This window comes from Nyctereutes procyonoides, unplaced genomic scaffold, assembly GCF_905146905.1.
Source record: "Nyctereutes procyonoides isolate TBG_1078 unplaced genomic scaffold, NYPRO_anot_genome, whole genome shotgun sequence".
Lineage (NCBI taxonomy): Eukaryota > Metazoa > Chordata > Mammalia > Carnivora > Canidae > Nyctereutes > Nyctereutes procyonoides.
The window spans coordinates 46,646,047-46,660,957 of NW_026575131.1; the positions used below are offsets into that span (position 1 = coordinate 46,646,047).

The 14,911-nt window shown below is 44.3% G+C and overlaps 2 protein-coding genes across 2 annotated transcripts; both read left to right on the forward strand.

Moving 5' to 3' along the window:
* Nucleotides 1-5,856: 5,856 nt before the first annotated feature.
* Nucleotides 5,857-6,981, forward strand: LOC129522162 (olfactory receptor 10H3-like). Its single transcript, XM_055344308.1, has 2 exons — nucleotides 5,857-5,878; nucleotides 6,023-6,981. The coding sequence occupies exons 1-2, from the start codon at nucleotides 5,857-5,859 to the stop codon at nucleotides 6,979-6,981; spliced, it is 981 nt and encodes a 326-aa protein (XP_055200283.1).
* A 1,008-nt stretch (nucleotides 6,982-7,989) lies between these two features.
* LOC129522163 (olfactory receptor 10H4-like) lies at nucleotides 7,990-14,673 on the forward strand. The gene is made up of 2 exons (XM_055344309.1): nucleotides 7,990-8,149; nucleotides 13,703-14,673. Exons 1-2 carry the CDS (start codon nucleotides 7,990-7,992, stop codon nucleotides 14,671-14,673), a joined length of 1,131 nt encoding a protein of 376 aa, XP_055200284.1.
* The last annotated feature ends 238 nt before the right edge of the window (nucleotides 14,674-14,911 follow it).

Below are 14,911 nucleotides of genomic sequence, written 5' to 3' on the forward strand. Positions count from 1 at the left end.
TAAATACCAACTCATAGGGAATACCTATGTTCAGCTTGAATAAATACCTCCACACAGTTTTCCAAAGTGTTTGTACCAAGAGGTTATGACATTTCAGTCATAATCAGCATGGTCAGACTCCTGTTTGTAGAGACCCCCGCCCCCCGTCTGGTGAGGGATGTAGGCTGCTGAGAGCAGGTAAGGTGGGCAGATGCAGGAAGAGATGGGGAAAGGTGTTGGGGCACCCTGGATGGCATACTGAGGTTGACTTCAGAGGTAGAATGAACAGTGTTGTTGACAGGACAGAGGGAGACAGGAAGTGAGCTGTGTCTACTTCTAACTCTCAAAACACCAAATGGATGAGTTCTTTCCAAAGCAATGATCAAATCTCCAGGTATCCAGACACCACCCTGGTGTCCTATAATTCTGTTCAATACTGACACTACCTCGAGATGCCAGTCACAAGTATTGGGTGCCCAGGGTACCTGCACTTCCATCTGAAATGGATACAAATGTGAGGATTTCCAAATTCCCCCTTTCAGTTTGGATACTTGACTACAATGAGTTATAGAAATCAGGAAAATGTGACACTTACTCTTTCAGGTTTATTATGAAAGACAACTCAGGAACAGCCAAAAGAGAGATGCATCCTGCAAGGTATAGAGGAAGGAGTGAGGAATCTCCATTCCCTCTCTGGACTTGCCACCCTCCTAGCACCTCCACGTGTTCAGCAACTGCTAAGGTCTCTGAATTCCATCTTCAGGGAGTTTTTTTAATGGAGGTTTTATTACACAGATGTGATTGATTAAATCATTGGTTATGAATTTTGAATATTGATCTGTAGTTCGTCTCCCCTCCTAATCACCCCTTGTTAGATCTGGTGAGCAGCCTCCTTTCTAAAATTATCCTATAGTGAAGGGGAATATAAGGGAAGGGAGAAGAAATGTGTGGGAGATATCAGAAAGGGACACAGAACATAAAGACTTCTAACTCTGGGAAATGAACTAGGGGTGGTGGAAGGGGAGGAGGGCGGGGGGTGGGGGTGAATGGGTGACGGGCACGGAGGGGGACACTTGACGGGATGAGCACTGGGTGTTATTCTGTATGTTGGTAAATTGAACACCAATAAAAATTAATTTATAAAAAAAAAAAAAAATAAAATAAAATAAAATAAAATTATCCTGGGCTCCCAGCCACCACTCATCTCATTAGAATACAAAAGCCACTATTATCACTCCTGAGTCAGGGGCTCAGGGGCTGTGTCTCAGGAACTGGACAAAGACCAAGTGTTTTGTTATAGCCCAAGGATGAACAGACTAATGTGGACTCTCTGGCTTGGACCAGCAGGCCAACAGGGATAGGGAAGAACTGACCACAAGGAGAGGTGGGGCTGGACTGTTTGGCCACTTCCATTGAGCAAGAGACACCAGTCTCTGAGACCCAGCTCTAAACTGCCCTTATTGTGGGAAGCCTTCTAGCGGCTTTGACCCCTGGGCAGAGTCTGTTTTCTCACTCTGGGATGCTCAGCTCTTGCCTTCCCTCTGACCCTGCCTTGACCCAAGGGGTACTAATCCAGCATCTAATCCACCTCTATCTCCCCCAAGACAGAGAGTCCCTAGTCTCTAATCCTCTGGGCAGAGAGAGACAGCAGGGAAGCTTGGTTGTGTTGGAGTGTTGGAGGAAGGTGTACAGACAGCAGGTCCCTGGAGGCCCTCTGATGATCTTTCTGGCCTCTCCAGACCCTGATGGCAGCCCTTGCAGGTTGGTGTCCCAGGGAGCCCCTGGGGAGCAGCCTGCTGGGAAGCTACCACAAGGTGAAAGCACACAGCATCAGTTCCAGGAGCCCTGAGGTCTGACCCCACACCTGCCCCTGTGTGCTGCTGACAGCATCAGGCAGGAGAGCTTTTCTATTCTTCCCTGCTGGCTGCTTCCTGGAAGAGGCAGCCCAGGCTGAGGGAGACCAGGAGGCAAAGGGTAGGTTGTAATATTTCGACAGTCGTGGGGATTCAGACCCAAACTGGGGGAGGAGACAGGGTGCGGGACAAAGGACAGAAGACAGGATCTTAGTCTAGGGCTGTTGGGATATCTTCTCAGGGTGCCCACTCTGGGTCTTGAGTTCTTCACCTAGCCTAGTGTCCTTGCAGCCTCTATATCAATGGCTCTTAGCCCAGGCTGAACATGCACTACAGGGAACATGTGCACATCACTGGAGACAGTTTTGGTTGTCATGACTCAGGTGGGGTACGGGTGTACTGGCATCTGGTGGGATGAGGCCAGGGATGCTGTTGACCATTGTTAAATGCACAGGACAGCCACCATCCCCAGAGAATGATCTGGTCCAAATGCCGCATGTATACAAATACTGAGGATCAAAAATATTGCTCCTGGTGTGTATCTTGTCTGTGCTATTGTGTCCTGACTCAGGTGAAGGTGGCATTTGCTGACCTGGAGAGTATCCTTGTGGGGAGGCACAAGAGTGAGTGCAGTGGATGCACACCTGTGTGTGAGCTCAGCCCCTGTGTGTGAGCCATCCTCTGTGACACCAGAGAAGACAGAACTGTCTCCTGCACCTGTCAGAGGAGATGGGGGAGCCAGCGCAGAGCACTGCTGCCACTCTGCCGAGCGGGACGTGGGAAGACAGACTCTAAGGGTGAGGCAGGGGCTAGGTGAGAGGGTGGAGGTTGGACCAACCATTCCTGGAACTGCGTTGTCAGGTTACCAGAGGTAGTAAGGGCTCCTCTGGGGCCAGAGACCATGAGTTTAGAATGGGGCCAACTGGTGTCACGTGGAACAGATGGATGACATCCACGCACCTTGGAAAAGATGTCAAATTCAGTGATAACTACTCAGATTAGGTAAACATGGGGCCCCTTCTGTGAATCCTCATGGACCTTCTAAAGACAGGGCTCCGCTTACTCCCATGTTTCATTTAAGGAGAGGAGGCTCAGAGCTGGAACCTTCTTTCTCAGAAACACACAGAAAAGCTGGGACTTGAAGCCTCGCTCTGATGACTGCACACTGGGTGCGTGTTTTAGACAATTGTCTCTGGAAGCCCAAGTGGAGTGGGAGCAGAGGAGGAGCCCGGGAAAGTGAGCAGTGCAGGGGAGGGAGGTGGAGTCACACAGATGGAGAGAAGCAGGGCCCAGGGGCAGCTATTTATGCCACCCTGTTTCCCTCTAGTTTCAACAACCATTCTAACATACTGAAAGCGCGCTCTTTGATAGGTATATGCTCTTGTAGAGAGGTATTGTTTCTCTATGCATCTGTATGTTGTAAATTCTCTTCTTCCTTTTTTCATTTCATAGAAAATTGGTTAATTTTGGATCTTATAAAAAAGTTTTAGGTTGACCAAAAAACACATACCTCCTTTTCCCTGCATACTGCTTCCTCTTTTACCTTTTGTGCTACTGTGGTGCATTTGTCCCATTTGGGAACCAATATGGATACATTATTATGAACTCAGCCCACAGGTTATATTAGCTGTCTGTGTCGCACATTCTGTGGGTTTTGACAAATGTATAGTGACATGTATATACTGTTGCAGCATCATCCAGAATAGTTTCAGGTGCTCTATATTCCATATGCCCAAGTAGAATTATGCTAGAGCGCTCATCTGGTTTTTGCTTCATTCACTCACTATTATTTCAAGAGTCATTTATGGTCTCATTCATTTGGGGAATATAAATAATAGTGAAAGGGAATAGAGGGGAAGGGAGAAGAAATGGGTAGGAAATATCAGAAAGGGAGACAGAACATGGAAGACTCCTAACTCTGGGAAAAGAACTAGGGGTGGTGGAAGGGGAGGAGGGCGTGGGGTGGGGGTGACTGGTTGGCGGGCACTGAGGGGGGCACTTGACAGGATGAGCACTGGGTGTTATTCTGTATGTTGGCAAATTGAACACCAATAAAAAAATAAATTTATTATTTTTTAAAAAGAGCCATTTATGCTGCTGCGAGTGCATGGAACTAGTACCTGGGGCTCCAGGGTTTGCTCCAGCCCATGTGACCTGCCATCTTCCCAGTTATGGTGCCCAAGCAGGCTTGTCCATTTCTCCACTACAGGCAGTTAAGGAACCATCCTCTGATAGGTCCCTTCTGACAGATGTGAGCAATGGAGATAGATGCTGGAGCCCTGTGCTGGTGCACTTAGCAGATGAACTGTTAATTTTCCCCACCTGGCTCTCACAGGCAGTGCACAAATATTGCTTTCTCCCCAGATCCTGATCAGCACAGGGCACTTTCTCATTTGGGGCATTGAATAAGTCTACACTGAATTCCCACTGCATTTCCCTTTCTTTCTCTCATTCCTTTCCTCCCTCTCTTTTTTTTCTTTTTAGTGTGTTTTCTTTTGCCTGTGCTACACCCTCTGTGAGTTCTCTGCTCACACTTTTGCTCGTTTCTGTATTGAGCTTTCTACTTGTAGAGGTAACTGGCTTCTTCTACATCACATTCTCTGGTCAACTGTGGACCATGAAAATGATCTTTCCCCACCTTTCCATCTCCTGTTAACTGGATCCAGGATATCTTTTGTTGAACAAAAACTCTTCGTGTTGGTGTTTTTGTTCCTTCACAATCAACCAGTGTTTGTGCTTCTTAAGTTTAAGATGTCGTCTCCACTCCTAGGTCATCAAAATGATTCTCCTACACCATCTCCTATTAACTTCTCAGTCCTATTTCAAATTCATTCTTGAATCCTGGAATCTCTGTTTGTGTGTGGTCTTAGGCAGAAGTTCAGATTGACTTTGCTTCATGAAAGGACCAGTTTTCCCACCACAAACTCCTAGACTGTCCATCTTTTCCCTTTGACCTGTGCTCCCACCTTTATCACATGTTAAGCTGTGACTCATGCAGGGATACTTTCTGGGGTATCCAATCAATTTGGCCAGTGTCTTTATCTGTTTCAGGGTCACACTGAGAGATGACTATGATGTGTATAATGCGTATAATGAGTCTTATATCTGCCAGAACATCTCTCTCCCATTGACTTCATTTTTAGAAGAGTAGTATAGTTTTGCAGTGACTGTTTTTCAAAAGGAATTTTAGGAAACTTTTCTGAAATGTACAGCTGATTCCCTGAAACTGTAAAGGCAGCTGCCTGAAGATATAATTTGAGGAAGAAGTGTCATCATTACCATATTCACTGACGACATCTGATAGTATAGATTTTTTTCCATGTATTCAAATCAACTTCTAAATTTTCATTAATGGTTAAATTTTCTGAATTTGGAAGTATTGCATGTGATTGATTGAATCCTAGATATTTTATAACAGAGACTTCCAGAGTGTGATGGAGGACCCTGTCATCCCAGAGATCCTTTCTGGGGACCATCAGGTCCTCAGTTTTCCAATGAAGATGAGGATGTATTTTTGTCATATCCTTCAACTAAAATCACGTGTTGCCACAGGCTGAGTACATATAAACATTGTCTTGTGTTCCAGCCAGCCAGCTTGACTGCACCTAAAATCGAATATTTTCAGAGAATCTCAGTGTTAATTTCTAAGATGGTAAACATGGGGAGTGATAATGCGCCCAAACAAAAGTTCATTAGAGGCTCAAATTTTCTTGAGTACAAAGATATCGCCAGACCAAATGCTAGAGAATGTTTCTTTATACTTTGTGTCACTATTAGGAATGGTATCTTCCTTTTTACTTAAAATTCATATTCTGAATGATTACTACTGTTGTAATTCTATGAGAAATAACTGGTTTTTGGACGTGGATCTAATATTGGCAGCTCTGTGCTCTCTCTCGCTGTGATATGTTATGTCTTTATTCTTTTCCTTTTCTGGATGGATGAGCAGGTCTCTTCCCTTCCAATGGTTACACACCTACTTTCTCTTTCTTTCCTTATAGCACCGCTCACAGCTTTCGGTTCCATGCTAAAGAACAGCAGAGACAGTGAGTACCCTTGTCATTCTCCCCGTCCTAACACAATGCATCTAATGTTTACCCATTTCACATATTTCCTATTGTTCAAACACAATACTGTTATATAGATTCATGATCTTTCTGCTGGTCCCCTCATTCCCTCTGTGATCTCAGCAGATGCAGCATCCGTGGCTGGCCAGAACTATAGCATGGTGTCTGAATTCATCCTCGTGGGCTTCTCCACCTTCCCACAGCATCTCCTGCCTGCCTTCTTTCTGTTCTACTTGCTGATGTACCTGTTCACGCTGCTGGGGAACCTGCTCATCATGGCCACTGTCTGGAGTGAGCGCAGCCTGCACACGCCCATGTACCTCTTCCTGTGTGCCCTGTCCACCTCTGAGATTCTGTTCACTGTTGCCGTCACCCCCCGCATGCTGGTTGACATGCTCTCCAGCCACCGCTCCATCACCTTTGTGGCCTGTGCCACCCAGATGTTCTTCTCCTTCATGTTCGGCTTCACCCATTCCTTCTTGCTTATGATCATGGGTTATGACCGCTATGTGGCCATCTGCCACCCCCTGCACTACAACGTGCTCATGAGCACCCGCACCTGTGCCCGTTTGGTGTCCTGGACCTGGGCTGGTGGCTCAGTCATGGGGATGATGGTGACCCTGATAGTTTTTCACCTCACCTTCTGTGGGTCTAATATGATCTACCATTTTGGCTGCCATGTGTTTTCCCTCTTAAAGTTGGCCTGTGGGAAGGAGACATCCTCGGTTACCTTGGGTGTGATCCTCGTGTGTGTCTCAGCTCTGATGGGCTGTTTATTCCTCATCGTCCTCTCTTATGTTTTCATCGTGGCTGCCATATTAAGGATCCCCTCTGCTGAGGGCAGACACAAGACCTTCTCCACGTGTGTCTCCCACCTCACTGTGGTCATTGTGCACTATGGTTTTGCCTCCATTATCTACCTCAAGCCCAGGAGCTCTATGGACAGTAACACCCTGATGGCCACCACCTATACAGTCTTCACCCCGTTTCTCAGCCCAATCATTTTCAGCCTGAGGAATAAGGAGCTCAAGAATGCCATAAAGAAAAGCTTCCAGAGAAAATTCAGTCCCCTAGGCTCCTGATAGTATGTTTGGTGGTAAGGAAATATGATAGCAGGACTAGAATAATAATGGCTCTACCTAAGACTGTTGTAGAAATTTAGTATATAAAAATACTGAATAGCTATTGTTGGATGATCTATAGGTGGTGGATGCATCGTAGGTGTTTTTTTTCTTTCAATTTGGTTGCTGCTCTTTTGATCATCCTCCCTCATTCTTGAACCGTGTGATGAAGTGCATCCCATAAGCTTTGTCTAAGAATGTTTTATCTACCAATGGGCCATGAGGACCATCATATGGATGTGTCTGGACACTGATACACAGGGCTCTTCTTGCATAGGCAAGGAGGGCAGAGACTCTCCTCTTCCACGGTAAGGGTAAACAAAAATAATCATAATAATAAATGCCACCAGCATTGGGGCTTTTCTTATCAGGTACTGTGTCCAGCATTGTATAAGTATTATCTTTTATTATAACAAATGCACAAAAGAAAATAAACTCTTACTCTCCAAGAATATGACTGACTCTTGTATAGTTCCTGCTGTCTTTGGAGAAGGTAAACCCTAAGGAAATTTCTGTGTTGCTCTGAGTTGAGTGAAGGATGTCTCAATGTGAAATCAAGAGAAAGAGGGAGGGAGGGAAAGGGAAAGAGCAGAGGGAAGAGAGGGCTCCATGTTGGGACAAGAACATACAAAATATTAAAGGTGTGTTGCTTCCTGACATCTTATGGAAATCCCATTCCCTTCTTCCCCACATTACTTTCAGGAAATCATTAAGTCCTCATTCCTGTGTTTCCTTGAATCTATCTGGGGGATGTGTTGTAGGCACAGTGCTATCTCAAATGGCTCAAAAAGGGTCAAGAGTATGGATACCCCTATCATGCAGATGAGAAATGTTGGTGTGGGTCATACAACACTTGAATGAAGGGGTCACACGAAACGTTCTGTCTGTCTGATTCCCATGTGGGGGTGTGGAAAAGCTTATATCTGAGCTTCAAGAAGAGAACCTACTGTGGATCTGCACTATTACTCAATGGCGAGACCAGATATTGGAGTTGGAAGCAGATGTGTGGCAACACGAAACCTAGAGCCACCAGTCATCTCACAAGCATACAAAAACTCTCTGATCATATGGTCAGGAAACAAAGACAACATAGGAGACCAAAAATATTGTTTGATTATATTACAGACAGGTATATGTTAATGTGGACTCTCTGGCTTGGACCAGCAGGCCACCAGGGATAGAGAAGAACTGACCACAAGGAGAGGTGGAGCTGGACTGTTTGGCCACTTCCATTTACCAAGGGAAATCACTCTCTGAGATCCAGCTCTAAACTACCCTTATTGTGGGAAGCCTTCCAGTTGCCTTGACCCCAGGGCAGAGCTCAGCTCCTATCTTCCCTCTAACACTGCTTTGACCCAAAGGGGACTAATCCAGCATCTAATCCACCCCTATCTCCCCCAAGACTGGGAGTCCCAGTCCTCAGTGGGGGCTGGGACTCTCTGGGCAGAGAGAGACAGCAGGGAACCTTGGTTGTGTTGGAGTGTTGGAGGAAGGAGTAGAGGCAGCAGGTCCCTGGAGGCCCTCTGATGATCCTCCTGGCCTCTCCAGACCCTGAGGGCAGCCCTTGCAGGTTGGTGTCCCAGGGAGCCCCTGGGGAGCAGCCTGCTGGCAAGCTGCAGCAGGGCTAAAAGCACACAGCATCAGTTCCAGGAGCCCTGAGGTCTGGCCCCACACCTGCCTCTGTGTGCTGCTGACAGCATCAGGCAGGAGAGCTTCTTCTGTTCTCCCCCGCTGGCTGCTTCCTGGAACAGGCAGCCCAGGCTGAGGGGACCAGGAGGCCACAGGGTAGGTGGCAATACTCGGAGTTGTGGGGAGCAAGGCCCATCTCAGGATGGGGACAGGGTTTAGGAGAAGGATCACTAGACAGGCTCTCAGCCTTGGGCAGCTGCTGTGGGGGGGGGGTGGGAGTGGGGGTCTTCTCAGGTTGTCCATTCTGGGTCTTGGATTCTTCACCCAGCTTACTGCCCTTTGCATCTTCTAAGTCAGAGTTCTTGTCTGGGCCTGAATCTGTCCCCGCTCTCCTGAAGTGTTTCTATATGTGTGGAGGAACTTTTGCATGTCACATCTCATGGAGAGGGAAGGGATGCTACTGGCATCTGGTGGGTTGAGGCCTGCTAAAGGTTGTCCAATCTGGTATCGGTGTGGTGCATTTGTCCCAGTTGGTAAACCAGTTAATTATTATTAACTCAGCCCACAGGTTACATTAGGAGTTCACTGTCTGTGTTGCATAATCTGTGGGTTTGGACAAATGTATAGTGACATGTATACACTGTTACAGCATCATCCAGAATAATTTCAGGTGCTCTAGTTGTCACGTGCCCAAATGGAATTACGCTGGAGTGTTCATCTGCTTTTGCTTCATTCGCTCAAGATCATTTTACAGGTTCATTTTTGCTGCCATGTGTGCATTGAACTGCTGCCTGGGGCTCTGCTGTTTGCAGACAGCCCCTGTGACTTGCCCTCTTCCCAACTTCGATTCCCAGGCAGATTTGTCCATTTCCGCACTACAGGCAATGCTACAGAACCATCCTCTGACTTGCTCCCTTCAGACAGGTGGGACAATGGAGTTAGGTGGTCTCGAGCACATGTCTGGTGCACACAGCCCATGTGGTCTATGCTTCTCCATTCTCGGTTCTCACCAGCATCCCTGAGAAGTGCTTTCTCCACATATTTCCACCTGCATTGGGCATTTTCTAATCCCGAGAAATGAAGAGGTATATAGTGAAAGTCAAGGGTCATTTCCTAAGGCCTTTTCTTGTCTTAAAACCTTCCTTTCGTGTGTCTGTGTCCTCCTGTGACTCTCTGCTCATGTCCTTGGCTCATTTCTCTATTGAGATCTCTCCTCCTTAGTGTCACTGGTTTCGTATTTATTTTAGATAGTTTTTTTTTGCATTTTCTTTTTTTTAATAATAAATTTATTTTTTATTGTGTTCAATTTGCCAAGATACAGAATAATACCCAGTGCTCATCCCGTCAAGTCCCCACCTCAGTGTCTGTCACCCGTTCACCCCCACCCCCCGCCCTCCTCCCCTTCCACCACCCCTAGTTCGTTTCCCAGAGTTAGGAGTCTTCATGTTCTGTCTCCCTTTCTGATATTTCCTACCCATTTCTTCTCCCTTCCCTTCTATTCCCTTTCACTATTATTCATATTCCCCAAATGAATGAGAACATACACCGTTTGTCTTTCTCCGATTGACTTACTTCACTCAGCATAATACCCTCCAGTTCCATCTATGTTGAAGCAAATGGTGGGTATTTGTCGTTTCTAATGGCTGAGTAATATTCCATTGTATACATAAACCACATCTTCTTTATCCATTCATCTTTCGATGGACACCGAGGCTCCTTCCACAGTTTGGCTATTGTGGACATTGCTGCTGGAAACATCAGGGTGCAGGTGTCCCGGCTTTTCATTCCATCTGTATCTTTGGGGTAAATCCCCAACAGTGCAATTGCTGGGTCGTAGGGCAGGTCTATTTTCAACCAGTTAACATTTATCTCCAGAGAATGGCATCAGCACTTACAGAAGATATGCTTATGAAATTCAAATATTTCTTTATACATAAAATGTGCATATGCACATTTCATGCATTTTAAAAAGTTTTTATTTGAATCCAGCTAGTTAACTGGGCAATATAGTTTTAGCAATATTAGTTTTAGGTTTACAATACAGTGATTCAGCACTTCCATACAACACCCGCTGCTCACCACATTAAGTGCCCTCCTCAATCCCCATCACTTATCTCCCCCATCCTCTACCCTTCTTCCTTCTTTTAACCAACAGTTTCTCTCTGCAGTTAAAAGTATCTTTCTTGGCTTGACTCTCACTATCTTTTTTTTTTCCTTTTGCTCTGTTTTTTGTTTCTTAAACGCCCTATACGAGTGAAATCATATGGTCTTGGTCTTTCTCTAACTGGCATATTTCACTTAGCACAATACTTTCTAGGTCCATCCATGTTGTTGCAAATAGCGAGAGTTCATTATTTTTATGGCTGAGTAATATTCCATTGTGTATATAAACCACATCTTCTTTATCCAACACTTGAGCTGTTATCATTATTTGGCTATTGAAGATAAAGATGCTATAAGCATCAGGGTGCATATATCCCTTTGAAATGGTATTTTTGAATTCTTTGGGTAAATATGTAGTAGTGTAATTGCTGAATTTAGGGTAGCTCTATTTTTAACTTTTTGAGGAATCTCCATACTGTTTTCCAAAGTGACACCAGTTCGCATTCCTACCAAAAGAAAAGAAAGGAAAAGAAAGAGGGTTCCCCTTTCTCCACATCACCTTAATGTTTGTGTGTTTGAGCTTTGAATAAGAAGTCCTTCTTTACTCCAAGATCACAAAGTTATTCTCCTACACCTTCTCCTATTAACTTTATATTTCATTTTATGTGTGAAAGCCATCTAGTTTGGGTGTGGTCTTAGGAATTCAGATTTACACCACTTCATAAAATGGCCAGTTTTTCCACCACAAACCAGTAAACAAACAATTTTTTTCTGTCTGACTTCTGCTCCCATCTTTATCATCTAGTGGGTTTTAAATCAGGCAGGGATATTTTCTGAGATATCCAATCAGCGTGATCCATGTATCATACATATCATACATGTCTATTTCATTGTCACACTTTCTTAAAAAATGATTCTGAGTCTACAGTGAGTCTCAATACTGGGAGGGATATCTCTTGGTCTCTCCTGTGTACTCCATTTCTAGAAGACCAGTATAGCTTTTCACTGACTTTATCTTTCAGGAAAAAAATTAAAATAACTCTTAAATTTAACTTCTTAAATTGTAAATGCAGTTGCACTGAATATAACTTGGGGAAGAACTGACATAATTTCTATATTAACTCATCCTGTCCAAGAGAACACATTGGCTTCCGTGTTTTCCATGTATCCAGACCATCTTCTGCATATCTACCAGTGGTTAAAATTTCTATCCTTGGAGGTATTGCGTGTGTTTTGGTTAATTCCTAGATATCTTAAGTCAGAGGCTTTCAAAGTGTAATATGAGGGCCCTGGGGTCCCAGAGATTCTTTCTAGGGACCATCAGGTCCTCATTTTTCCAATGAAGGTGAGGATGTATTTTTGTCATATGTTTCAACTGAAAACCACATAATGCCACAGGCTGAATGAAGAAGCAGATACAAGCATCATCTTATCTTCCATCCAGCCAGAATTTGGACAAACTTGCTAAAATTTAAAATAAAGTCACACTCCTCACTAAATGAGTTTTTAAAATGCAGTTACCTTCCTAAAATGTTACTTATACTAACATGAATTGATTGTTCTTTAAAGTTGAATAAAAGGTTTATTACTGTTCTGTAAAATGTGTTAATAACTAAATATTTTCAAAGAATCTCAGTTTTAATTACTAATATGGTAAGAATAAAGAGTTGTAGCTCACTCAAACAAAAGTCCTCTAGGGGACTCAATAGATTTCTTTTCTTTTTTTTTTTTTTTTTTTTTAGATTTCTAATGTAAAGAAATCCTGAGCCCAAAATGTGTGAGCACTATCTCCTCATAGTTTGTACCACTGATGGTGATGTTATCTTATGTTTTCCTTAAATTCTATCTTTAACATGATTATTATGGGTGTAATTCTACGGGAAATACTGTGAGTTTGGGATGCTGATCTAATCTTCTGCAGCTTGTGTTCTGTTTTTGCTCAAATATACTCCAACTTCATTCTTTTACTTTTCTAGGTAGATGATCACATCTCTTCCCTTCCGATCCTGATATTCCTTCTTTCTATATCTTCTCTCAAGCACCACTCTTGGCTTTCTGTTCCATGCTAATGAGCAGCAGAGGCAGTGAGTAAACTTGCATGTTCCTGACTCTAAAACAATGCATCCATTGTTTCCCACAAAATGTACTATTTGCTAGTTTTGCAGTACATATTCTTAGTTAGCTAAGAAAGTCCTAGTCGATTTCATGTTGAGAAGAAGCTTTTTAAAAATCTTTAAGATATGTGCACATTCATCTTAAGATGTGGTCTATGTATACAATGGAATATTCCTCAGCCATTAGAAACAACAAATACCACCATTTGCTTCGACGTGGATGGAACTGGAGGGTATTATGCTGAGTGAAGTAAGTCAATCAGAGGACAAACATATGGTCTCATTCATTTGGGGACTATAAAAAATAGTGAAAGGGAATAAAGGGGAAAGGAGAGAAAATGAGTGGGAAATATCAGAGAGGGAGACAGAACATGAGAGACTCCTAACTCTGGGAAACGAACAAGGGGTGGTGGAAAGGGAGGTAGGTGGGGTGTGGGGGTGACTGGGTGACAGGCACTAAGGGGGCACTTGATGGGATGAGCACTGGGTGTTATGCTATATGTTGGCAAATTGAACTCCAATAAAAAAAACTGAGTATAGCTGAAAAAGAAAGATATGTGCACATAAAACACATCATGCTGTATATCTAAAATAAGGCAATGTTTTATGTCAACTATATAGCAATTTTTAAAATCATAAGTAGGAATTGCACTTTTGTAATTCAGGACTGCTGCCTGAGTTGATATAATTATATGACATTGCCTTTTTAGTTTATTCATGTGACTAATCACATGATAGGTTCTCTGATGTTGAATCAACCTTGTCTTTCATAAAATAAACCATGTACTTTCATTCCCTTTCTTCTTCTTCTTCTTTTTTTTTCATTCCTTTTCTAGTCTCAGCAGATGCAGCATCCGTGGCTGGTCAGAACTATAGCATGGTGTCTGAATTCATCCTTGTGGGCTTCTCCACATTCTCAAGGCATCTCCTGCCTGTCTTCTTCCTGATTTACCTGCTGATGTACCTGTTCACGCTGCTGGGGAACCTGCTCATCATGGCTACTGTCTGGAGTGACCACAGCCTGCACACACCCATGTACCTCTTCCTGTGTGCCCTGTCCACCTCTGAGATTCTGTTCACTGTTACTGTCACCCCCCGCATGCTGGTTGACATACTCTCTAGCCACCACTCTATCACCTTTGTGGCCTGTGCCACCCAGATGTTCTTCTCCTTCACATTTGGCTTCACCCATTCCTTCTTGCTAACGATCATGGGCTATGACCGCTACGTGGCCATCTGCCACCCTCTGCGCTACAACGTGCTCATGAGCACCGACACCTGTGCTCGTCTGGTGTCTTGGACCTGGGCTGGTGGCTCAGTAATAGGGATGACGGTAACCCTGTTAGTTTTTCACCTCACCTTCTGTGGGTCTAATGTGATCCACCATTTTGTCTGCCATGTACTTTCCCTCCTAAAATTGGCCTGTGGGAATGAGACATCCTCTGTAACCTTGAGTGTGATCCTGGTGTGTCTCTCAGCCCTGATGGGCTGCTTATTCCTCATCATCCTCTCCTATGTCTTCATCATGTCCACCATATTGAGGATCCCGTCTGCTGAGGGCAGGCACAAGACCTTCTCCACCTGTGTCTCCCACCTCACTGTGGTCATTGTGCACTATGGTTTTGCCTCCATTATCTACCTCAAGCCCAAGAGCCTCCATTCCATGGACAGTAACACCCTGATGGCCACCACCTATACAGTCTTCACCCCGTTTCTCAGCCCAATCATTTTCAGCCTCAGGAATAAGGAGCTCAAGAATGCCATAAAGAAAAGCTTTCAGAGAAAATTCAGTCCCCTAGGCTCCTGATAGCATGTTTGGTGGTAAGGAAATGTGATAGCAGGACTGGAATAATTATGACTCTACCTAAGATTGTTGTGGAAATTTAGTATATAAAAATACTGAATAGCTATTGTTGTATGCATCCATAGGTATTGAAGCAAGCCAGGTATTTGTTTTTCCCCCAATTGTTTGCCCCTCTCTTGCACAGGCTCTGTCTCTTGTTGACCCCATGTGATGAATTCCATCCCATTACCTCTTTTTAAGA

What these genes read in the sequence shown, in the direction of transcription:
- LOC129522163 (XM_055344309.1), top strand. Translation starts at nt 7,990, where the DNA reads ATGGCGAGACCAGATATTGGAGTTGGAAGCAGATGTGTGGCAACACGA. An exon ending in TTTGATTATATTACAGACAG is followed by an intron (nt 8,150 to 13,702) that starts GTATATGTTAAT and finishes TTCCTTTTCTAG; the next exon opens with TCTCAGCAGATGCAGCATCC.
- LOC129522162 (XM_055344308.1), top strand. Translation starts at nt 5,857, where the DNA reads ATGCTAAAGAACAGCAGAGACA. An exon ending in GCTAAAGAACAGCAGAGACA is followed by an intron (nt 5,879 to 6,022) that starts GTGAGTACCCTT and finishes CTGTGATCTCAG; the next exon opens with CAGATGCAGCATCCGTGGCT.